This window comes from Chanodichthys erythropterus, chromosome 17 (assembly GCF_024489055.1).
Source record: "Chanodichthys erythropterus isolate Z2021 chromosome 17, ASM2448905v1, whole genome shotgun sequence".
Taxonomy (NCBI): domain Eukaryota; kingdom Metazoa; phylum Chordata; class Actinopteri; order Cypriniformes; family Xenocyprididae; genus Chanodichthys; species Chanodichthys erythropterus.
In genome coordinates this window covers 34,336,320-34,347,174 of record NC_090237.1, presented here as the reverse complement: position 1 = coordinate 34,347,174, position 10,855 = coordinate 34,336,320, and the positions used below count along the sequence as shown (strand labels likewise).

The 10,855-nt window shown below is 38.5% G+C and overlaps 2 protein-coding genes across 3 annotated transcripts in view; both read right to left on the bottom strand.

Annotated features, from left to right (window-relative positions):
- Positions 1-2,475: 2,475 nt before the first annotated feature.
- Positions 2,476-6,569, bottom strand: LOC137005212 (protein FAM124B). Of its 2 annotated transcripts, none has more exons than XM_067366027.1 (4): positions 6,276-6,569; positions 5,853-5,884; positions 4,949-5,742; positions 2,476-3,102 (listed from the first exon to the last, which is right to left on the bottom strand). In XM_067366027.1, the coding sequence occupies exons 1-4, from the start codon at positions 6,344-6,346 to the stop codon at positions 2,539-2,541; spliced, it is 1,461 nt and encodes a 486-aa protein (XP_067222128.1). In that variant the 5' UTR covers positions 6,347-6,569; the 3' UTR covers positions 2,476-2,538. The 2 variants fall into 2 exon arrangements, with proteins under 2 accessions (XP_067222128.1, XP_067222129.1); XM_067366028.1 differs by having other exon boundaries at positions 6,371-6,569.
- Positions 6,570-7,820: 1,251 nt separating this feature from the next.
- The window catches only part of cul3b (cullin 3b), a 44,096-nt gene continuing 41,061 nt past the window's right edge, over positions 7,821-10,855 (bottom strand). Inside the window, exons 15-16 of the mRNA XM_067365214.1 lie at positions 9,914-10,059; positions 7,821-8,823 (exon numbers count right to left, since the gene is read on the bottom strand). Of these exons, the coding sequence (XP_067221315.1) occupies positions 8,692-8,823; positions 9,914-10,059 (278 nt within the window). The 3' untranslated portion in view covers positions 7,821-8,691. The remainder of the gene's footprint in view (positions 8,824-9,913; positions 10,060-10,855) is intronic.

Sequence of the window (10,855 nt, the reverse complement as noted above, 5' to 3'; positions counted from 1 at the left end):
ATGCTATTATTAAAAAAAACCCTACAAACTATTCACTAAGCAGTACTCCAGTAGTATTCCTAGTACTAGTATTCCTTTCTGAACACAGCCTGCCTGTTTGCACAGAACATCAAAGGTTTCAATGTGCGTTGTGATTAAACCAATACAAACATTGCATCATCAACAATTCCAATGCCACTTAAATACTATTCACAAAATGCTCATTTGTATTTGCTAATGTTTTTCTTGTGTCCATTGAGTGCATGCCATCATTAAAGCTAAAGTTGTGCATACAAAATGCAAAGAAGTTCTGGAATTTTCAATGTTAACTTTTTGTTTAACAATTCATCTCACTGAAATAGTTATGTGGAATTTGTATTGAAAAATATTAAAATGGAAAATAGAAGCATTTTCAAACATGGACTTTTAACCCCATTTTATAGCCTGTGCAAAAGATAAAATGCAAATGAGGAATTATATAAATTGATCATATATTGAGATTACGTAATCAACCATGTGAGTTGTTGACCATGTATGAAAGCGAATGCATGAACTGATGCAATATATATCTGTGAATGCACTGTAAAAGCCCCGATGAATTTTGGGGTTTGGGTTCGTTTTAGGAGTTCATCACAACTTGCCAAAGTGAACTTTACCATCAGCTGGAGCAAACTTTTCCATAAACACCTTTGTACTAGCATTGGTCCATGGCGATACGTAACAGGTATGTGGCTCTGAGGCTCTGCCTTCTTTGACGTAAATCTTCTCCAGTTCATTTATTCTGTTTAGTTTGTCAAGTTCAGACACGAGTAAAAACATGAACACACCGCTTTACAGTAGTAAATGAAGTTGTAATTCTAATTGAAAGACACACTGACAGTTTTTCCATGTTTAATACTGTAAAGCTGCTTGCTTTTAAGCAATCTATTGTATAAAGTGCTGTATTAATAAACATTATGTTACTTTACTTGAGTGCTGAAATGCAGAGCTTGTGCAAACAATGTCCACTTCGCTATGATCAGATGCTTTCGAAAGGGTTGGTTCACCCAAAAATTATCCCATAATTTACTCGCCCTCAAGCCATCCTAGGTATATATGACTTTCTTCTTTCAGCCAAACACAATCTGCGTTACATTACAAAATATTCTGGCTCTTCCAAGCTTTATGATGGGAGTGAATAGTAACCGATATTTTGAAGCCCACATCCATCCATCATAAAAGTGTGGCACCATATGGTTCGAGGGGGCTAATAATGGCCTTCTGAAGTGAAGTAATGCGTTTTTGTAAAAAAAAAAAAAAATCCATATTTATAACATTATGAACTAGAATCACTGGCATCTGTACGCGAGCCAATTCCAGAGAACTCTGACTCGACGCATGATGTATTGAATTGGAAGTGCAGAGAATGGAGCAAAACAAAACACCAGTCTAAAACAAGAAGTTTTAAAGAGAAATGTTGGAGGAGCTTGAGTTTTTTGCCCAGCCTATTTGAACAGTGAGAGGCTTCTACTCTCATCTAAGCTTATGCCTCTCCTACATCCTATGTCATACGCCTGAACTCGACTCATGAACGCATGGATGAACGCTACTGGAAGCTAGTGATTCTAGTCTATTAAGTTATAAAATTGATATTTTTCTTACAAAAACCCATTGCTTCGCTTCAGAAAGCTTTTATTAACCCCCTGGAGCTGTATGGATTACTTTTATGATGGATTTCTCAGTTACTATTCACTCCCATTATAAAGCTTGGAAGAGCCAGAATATTTATTAATATAATTCCAATTGTGCTGGACTGAAAGAAGAAAGTCATATCGGATCAGTTGAGGGGGAGTAAATTATGGGATAATTTTCATTCTTGGGTGAACTAACCCTTTAACTGCCGTTTTCTCATCGCTGTCATTATTGTTGTGTTTATTTTGCTATGGAGAGGAAAGTGCGCAGCACATATTTACATATTCATTCCACTGATAATTTCAGCAGTGTTGGTGGCTCGGGATGTTCACGAACTGAAAATGAAAATTTGATGTTTATCCTCTTACCCCCAGGGCATCCAAGATGTAGGTGACTTTGTTTCTTCAGTAGAACACAAATGATGATTTTTACCTCCAACCGTTGCAGTCTGTCAGTCTTATAGATGGAATTCCCATTGACATGCAGTTGGACATAGTGGTGTATTAGAGGTAAAAAATTATAAGAATACTGTTCAGTTTCTTGCACAAACCGATCGTTTCGTGTCTTAGGACATCAATGTGTCGTCACGAGCCGCAGGGTTTAATTTGGATTTGTCTGTGCTTGTTTTTTTTACTCTTATAGATGAAATTCCCATTGACATGCATTATACAACTGACAGACTGCAACAGTTGGAGTTAAAAATCATCATTTGTGTTCTACTGAAGAAACAAAGTCATCTACATCTTGGATGCCCTGGGGTAAGCAGATGAACATCAAATTTTCATTTTTGGGTGAACTATCCCTTTAAGTCGCTTTGGATGAAAGCATCTGCCAAATGCATTCATGTAATTATGTGCTGCTTTCAAAAAAAAGTGTCAACGGGAACAGTCAAATGAAGAACTCATCATCTTGTGCATGTTGATGCTGACTATGACACTGCAAAGCCTGTGTCTCTGCTTCAGAGGTCAACTGCAGCTCAGCCAGTCCATGTTTCAGGTCCCTAGACAGAGTCACCAGGGCAGACACTCCTAAAGTGGCCTGTGGCTTTACAGCACAACCTGTGTCCACATTTGTCTCGGGCTCCTCCTCTTCCAGCAAAAGGCATGATATGGAGGTTTCAGAGGTTATCGCTGGCTCATACCAGTTAACAGACAGGCCTGCCGGGCTGCTGCGCTGGGAGGAGTAGCAGGAGCTTCCCGGAGGAGTGCTGCAGGTGCCGTCTGAACCCATACTCTCCCTACCATACGACGCTAACCTCAACCTGCGAGGACAGCGGTCCGGTGGCGGCTCCACACGTGAGCGTCCCACAGGGTGCTCCTTCAAATGGGATGGCTTCCTGCAGGGAGAGGTTGAAGGGGGCCTGGCAGTTGCACCGTTCCTCAGCAGCATTCTGGGACAGCTCAGAGGAAATGCAGACGTAAGGAACCCCTGGGGTTGTGCTGGGGCTTTAACCTGCAGAGAAGTTCAACAAAAATTGCACTTTAAAGGAATGGTTCACATTTTAAAAAATACTGGCACTATTTAATCTACCCTCATTCCAAAACTATACTATATTATTTTTTTACCACAAAAAGTGAAAAAGATCTATAATCGTACACATTTCCATTTGTCTAGTAGCTTTGTGTGAGTAACTGATTGAAAATAAAGACATTATTTAATGATAATCTTTCTCTCTGCAGCTCTCAGTCAAATATAGCACCATTAGAGGTGTTACCTCAAGCTTGACATCTACGAAATTAGGTTGCAAAACATGAGAAACAATGACATTTGATGTAACTAGCCCTGTCCCAAATTAATGTACACTTGGGACTTCAACAAGACTGAAGTCAGCAAGACTGTAGGGTGTCCTTTTTGTTATTTTTGGTTGCAGAAGACCACTCACGAGCCCCCTTTTGCAGCTGTTATGCATCCTTGATGTGTTTATGGGTTTTATGCATTTGTTCAATAATTTCCAAATTATTTGCCGTTTTAGAACAAAAGGCTTTCTTTAAAAATAATAGGTTCATTGTCACAACAGCACTCCCATGGTTTTCAGTTTATAAAGATTTAAAGGTGCAATATGTAATATTTTTGCATAAAAATATCCAAAAACCATTAGGCCAGTGTTATATATTTTATTCACTTGAGTGCTTACAATATCCCAAATGTTTCCAACTATTTGTAAATCGTGAGAAAATTGCAATTTTAACCAAGGCTCCGGGACATGTGAGGAGTCGCCTGTCAATTGCGTCATACCCACATTACCCTCGGTTTCCGGTTTTATTTTGTAGAAACCATGGAAACACCAAAGACGCTTTAATATATTACATGTTTTAATAGACAAGGGAACAACTGTTTTGATATAATTATAGACAGAAAACTAATTGTTATATAGCTCAACACGTTTAGTCTTTTTTCTCCATCATACAACACATTTTAAAATTAATTGCATGCCATTTGTCAACACAAGCCATCAAGCATTTAATATATTCTAATCTCAATCTAGCTTACTGCAGTGTGTCTCAAACAAGTAACGTTATAACAGATACATTTACAAGTGTGTTGAAAATTATAATACAATAAATAGAGCTGCGTTACCGCATACTCATGACCGGAAAAGAAGAGGCGGTGTCGGCGACTGTGTCATAATAAAAGTTCCTCTGCTCGTGAGGCGTGCGTTGCGTAATCGCTCCAGCGGCCTCGTTCAGCTCTCACAACACTCGGTCCTGCTCTGCTTCATACTACTAACATACTACTGTAATAATCACATCCATGAACATGATTTGTTCCTGAGTCCAATCCCTATTCTTTTGCACTGTCCATTGAGGTGGAGACCACATGTCCCAAGATTCCGCTCTCAAACTTGCCGTCATCAAGCTACGCCTTTGTTTTGAATAGGCCTCTAGCGGACAGAATTATTACATACATATTTCTTACAAAAACCCATCGCTTTGCTTCAGAAGGCCTTTATTAACCCCCTGGAGCCGTATGGATTACTTTTATGATGGACGGATGCACTTTTTTGGACTTCAAAATCAGGAGCGCCATTCACTACCATTACAAAGCTTGGAAGAGCCAGGTTTTTTTTTATTTTTATAATATAACTCCAATTGTGTTCGTCTGAAAGAAGAAAGTCATATACATCTAGAATGATTTAAGGGGGAGTAAATCATGGGATAATTTCATTTTTGGGTAAACTATCACTTTAAAGACAACAATCATAAATTAAAGAAACCCATTGGTTTATATATTTGTTTTCTATCATGGTTTATCAATATAAGAGATCCTTAAAAACCAGAACACATTTCTTGTGACCTACCTGAAAGAGGATCTTGTTGCCATCCAGGTCTTCGGTGTGCCATCGGGTAGCGCTGATGGGTGAACAGGTGTTGGGCAACAAGGGCACTAGCTGTCCAATCTCACCCACCTTGAACTGCAGAACTGCAGAGTAGCACGGCTCCACTCGGACCCCTGGCGAGAGCTGTTTGATGGCCAACTGCAGGTTGAAGCCTTTTTCTGTAAGCAGAGTGAACCAGCAGAACCCTGTTTTCTGCTCTTCCACCCTCCTCTGTAGCACAGTCTCATATAAACGCACAGTGTCCTCAAAGTTATCATAGGTGCTGTGCAAAGTCACTCGCACCACTTCCCCTCCATAGTGCACTGGCCGCACCCCCCACACTGGCATTCCCGCACCCAGGCTGTAGAAGTCCCGGCTGGGGAGTAGGTAGGGCCTCAGCAGGGTGCTGGATGGGGAGGCGGTGGAGCTAACGTGAGCGCCGCCCTCTCTGCCGCCACAGCTCTCCGTATGGTGGTACTGCCAGGGTGGACACTGCAGAAAGTCCAGCACCCTGAGAATACGCTCCTCTCCGTAAGACTCGTGCAAGAATATGGTCACCGCATGTGAGGGGTGGCCAGCCACCGGGCACAGGTTAGCTCTAGCGTAGTCATGAAGGGGACAGGCCCGCTCGGACACATGGAAGAGGCGGAGACCGGGACGGACCCACCTGAGCAGGCGGTCAAGAGTGTGCTGGAGGAGGAGCGAGTCACCAGGGTTGGTAAGCAGGTGCATGGTGACCAGAAGCAGCTCCTGACCAGGGCTGGCCATGAGGTCAACTGCATGAGTAAGCAGCAGACAGGGAGTTGAGGAAAATATCAAATCACAGATGGCAAAATCACAGGCCTGGCTGTCGATATGATGAAGGAAATAAGGAAAATGGACTTACTGCTGCTGCATGACATTTTACTGCAGTCAGATCTAAAGAAAAGAAAAAAAAACACTCTTATTATAATGGATTTAACAGTCTACTGTTCAAATGAACAGTATTAATCCTTCAGCATGGCCTACCAACTCATGAAACAAAAGCCTTTTGTGACCTAAAGTTCCTGAACATTTTTTCAAATTATTATTTTAAATCAGTGCCCCTAAAGAGAAATCAAACAACGTTAAAAACTTTAAAGTTTAATTCAAATGTTCATTCAGTCGAAACAAATAAGAACTCTTGGTAGGTTGCATTCAAACGAATAATATTGCCTGATTTAGACTGTGTAGCTTAAATGCAACGTTTTTGTATTTGGTCACATTAAATGGCGCATATTTAAAGACCAGAAGTTGTTTGTAATGTTACAATGTACCGTTTGTTGCTTACATCATAAAGCATTCGGCGCCCTCGGTCACTGTGTTTCTCCCCCTTAGAGACGCAAACAAAAGTGAGTTCATCTTTAGCTTTCTCCGCTAACTCACCCCGAAGTCTCCGCGCCCGAGTCCGCCGTTTCATCCTCCGTCCTGCTTGTAAAATGAAGCATAATGTTCACTTCAGTGCAAAATCCGCTTTAAACATGCTCAAGATCTTTGCATTGGCTAGTGTTATAAAACCCGTTTGTGTTCGTAGGAGTCGAGTTCTCGCTGACGTCACTTCAGCGTTTATAATTTATGATGATGATCAGAGTCACTCTAACTAAAAATCTAAAAGATCAACGTAACAGCTCTTTTAGATTGAGTCGTTACTAGATTGTGTCTTTCGAGAACACAGTTCAAAAATGAGCAGGAGTCGGGGGAAGGGCTCCTCTCTGCACAATAACAATCGAGGGGACTGAACCCCAGCAGATGGCTGTCATCAGACCCGTGTGTGAAACAGCAAAGTTGATACAGAGACCTGAAAAAAGCATCTTCTGAAGTAGTATGCAGTCTGAAGTATTTGCAGGTGACACTTGGTTTGATATTTTGTATCTACTGCAATAAAATTTAGATATTTTGTGTCACGCCTCTATATCCATTCTAAATCTGTAAGACTTTTCTTCTCTTGAAAGTACATGCAACCAAAAATTTCAAGCTTCAAAGCTAATAAAGACAATGTAAATTAAATCCATACGAGTAAACCTCTGAAGAGACAAAAAAATTAAGTTAAGGCTTTTATTTACTTATAAACATTGATCAATGCTTTTACGTATGAGAACTTTATTAGTTCTTGCAAGAACTAGTGAGGTTTGTTCTCGCCTGTAACAAGCTCGTTTGAGTTTCTGCATGTCAGGGTTGTTGGTTACCATATGTGATGTACTCTATGTACGTTATTCAATGTTATTCATATGCAAATAAAGACTTAAAGGGCTAGTTCACCCAAAAATGGAAATTCTGTTATTACTCAAACTCATGTCCTTCCAAACCCGCAAGACTTTTGTTCTTTGGAATGCAAATGAAGATCTTTTTGATGAAATCTGAGAGATCTCTGTCCCTCCATAGACAGCTATGCAACTGACATTTTGACGCTTCAAAATGTTCATAAAGAGATTGTAACTGATCCATATGAATTGAGTGGTTTAGTCCAAATTGTCTGAACGGATGTAATCACTTTTTTTAATGATCAGATTGAATTTAGGCTTTTATTCACGAAAATATGCACCAAAGTATCAGTTGCGTAGCTGTCTATGGAGGGACAGAAATCTCTCAGATTTCATCAAAAAGATCTTCATTTGTGTTCCAAAGATGAATGAAAGTCTTACAGGTTTGGAAAGACATGAGGGTGAGTGATTAATGACAATCTATTTTTGGGTGCAGTTTTAAACAAGAATTGGAAAATATCTAGAGTTGAAAGTTAGGTTGAAATGTGTCATTTCACACGGCTATCACTGATTGAAATTTCATGTCCTAACTTCCAGGATCCTCAAGATCAAGACAAACAGTCTGACTCAAAACGGCCATTCCTTTTATTGTTTTTTTTCTTTCTTTTTCTACATTTATTGATGAAAACAAGGCCCTGTACAGTTCACTTCAGCATCGAGTACAATAACAATTATTTTACAATTTATACACATTGAAATATAATAATGCTGAAAACACAAACTGCGCCCCCGTCCCAGTTTAAACTGCATTCAAAGGACCCCTTTAAAATAAAATGCTTTTAAGTAATCTTTTACAATTGGCCATGTCAGACATGATGAGGAAAAAAAAAAAAAAAAAAAAAACTGCAAGGGAAAAAAGACAGCCAAACCACCTGTTATATGCTGTGTAAGTATTAATCTATCTGTGCAAATCACACTTTGAATCAAACACTGCACGTCTCTGCTGCCCAGCTACAAATCTGACAATCTTACAGGTAAAGCACAGATGACAGGTGCCATAAACCAAACATGCTTACACAGACATAAGAAAAAAAATCAAAAGGGATTTCATAATGATATGAATTGTCTTAATGATATCTAATGTTGGGAAACTGTGATTAACTTAATTTGGTTGTATGATTCTAAGGGACACGCACATACACACACATACAAAAAAAAAAACCCCAACAATTCTCTCATAGAGACAAAGACCTTCTGTAAAAGCTTTGAATCGAATCCAGTGGAAAGCCTTGTGGGAACAAATCGGTAAGAACAATTTAAAACAAGTTCATTAGAAAGTGAAGGTTTTCTTCTCAGTTTATTCCCAGTACGAATGACAACAAAGGCAAAAAAAGGACATAAAATAAAATAAAATCCCATGTGAGGTGTGTTACAAAGTCCCAAAAACAATGCTTGCTTGCTCACTCTCACTCGTTCTTTCATGCCAGATTTAATTTCGCTCCTCCTTCATGCTACGTATGTGTACACTTTGCGATCTTCTGGTGTTCTTGCCAAGTATTCTCTCTCAATAAGTCCTTCAATACGCTTTTTAATGACCACAGGACTTGGGAGGAATCGTGCCCTCAGCTGCTGGGTTACCTAAAGGTAAATACACAAAAGACAAACTGAAGTTCTATAAACAAACGCCCAAAGAAACAAACAAAAACATTTTTGAATACAGTGAAATTGAAAATGTTGATAATTTTATTATGTCCACCAAATCACTGTTATTCTCAAATAAAGCCAGAAGACAGAATGAAGTATATACTCAAAAGTGTTCCTTCATATGAAATGAAAGCTTTTTTAGCCGATATTCTTATGTGTGAATTTAACGTGCTTGAACAACAACAGAAAATTACTATTTCAAATATTATTGCATCAGAAAGCATTAATGGAATTCAGAAAAGCTTATTTTTAGTCAAATTTGAATAAAGGTCTGAGTGTATTGAAAAAAAAAAAGTTTTTTTCCTAATCTAGATTTCAAATACTCTAATACTTCATTATGCCTTTATATTCTATATAGTTATGCTTTTACTAGATACTATACTTATGCTTTTAAATAGATCAAATATACTTTTGCACAGTACTAATATATATATATATATATATATATATATATATATATATATATATATATATATATATATATATATATATATATATATATATATATATATATATATACACTGTACTATATAGTACTGTGCAAAAGTCTTAGGCACGTCAGTATTTTCACCCCCCAAAAAAAGGTTTTAAGTCAGTTATTTATATCTTTTGCTGTAGTGTGTCAATAGGAAATATCCGTTCACATTTCCAAACATTCATTTTGCCATTAATTGTAATAATCCAGTGATATTTTTGAATACACAATAAGACTGATAACAGCCGGTGCTGTGATCTGATCTCACCATCATCAAATCTGTCTGTGATTACATGAAGAAACAGATGAAACTGAGACAAACCAAATCCAGAAGAAATGTGGCCGAAAATGAATGTTTGGAAATGTGAACGGATTATTTCCTATTGACACACTACAGCAAAAAGATATAAATAACTGGCTTAAAACCTTTTTTGGGGGGTGAAAATACTGACGTGGCTAAGACTTTTGCACAGTACTGATATATATATATATATATTTTTTTAATGCTCAAACTATTGTCACACACAAAAAAAAATATAGTCTCTGCACCTCTGCTACTAGAACATTGTGCTGCATTTTCTTTCTGGACTTCATGATCCGAACAATAGCCGCCTCAATTTCATGTTTCCTGTCGTCATCCACTTTTTGTCGTGTCTCCTTCCTCTCAGGGTCTGATTCTCCCTGTTTGGCTGCAACTGCAGGGATGCGACACAAACAGTGAAAATTAGTGAAAAAGGCTTTCCAAATGATTACCTAGGAGAACATTTCTGATGCCCATACACTTGTAGGGCAGAAAAATTAAGAACAAAATTAGTACAAACACAATAGGGTTTTAGCATCTTCTGTGCTCGGACCCCTAATTATGTGTTATTGGTCACTCTTTGCAAAGTACTCATCCATTCATCACATATGTTCATTACATAAATAAGCCAAGCTTTCAGGCAGGACAAAATACAGTGATAAACAGCTCAATGTTTAACAAACAATCCGATGTAAAGTATAGTATGGTAAACTTTTATATGAATGGGAGACCATAGCAAGATGGACATCTTTCTGTCTGCAGACAGCTATAATCTAAGTTACAGTCACTCCCTCTGTAGCTGTATTAGAAACCCCCCTCACAGCTGTCTCAACTATCCAGTCTCCAAACCTGCTGTAGGGTCATGGGGATGCTGGAGTCTATCTCAGCGTCTAAGGCCGTTGGCAGGAAAACACCCTTACCAGTCCATCACATTGCTATCACCTACACATTCACACTCGAACTTATGTACAATTCAGCTATGCTGCATACCTTTGGAATTGGAAACCAGATCACCTATATAATTACCAAACTTAGAAGCCCTGAAGCATTCTTCATAAAGCAGCCCTTAATGAGTACTTTGTGGAGAAATTTGGCCACAAATGTCACAGGTGTGATCCCAATTATTTTATTATTATTTTTAATATATTTCATGACACTAAAGAAAGAACACTCAAACTCATTTACATGAT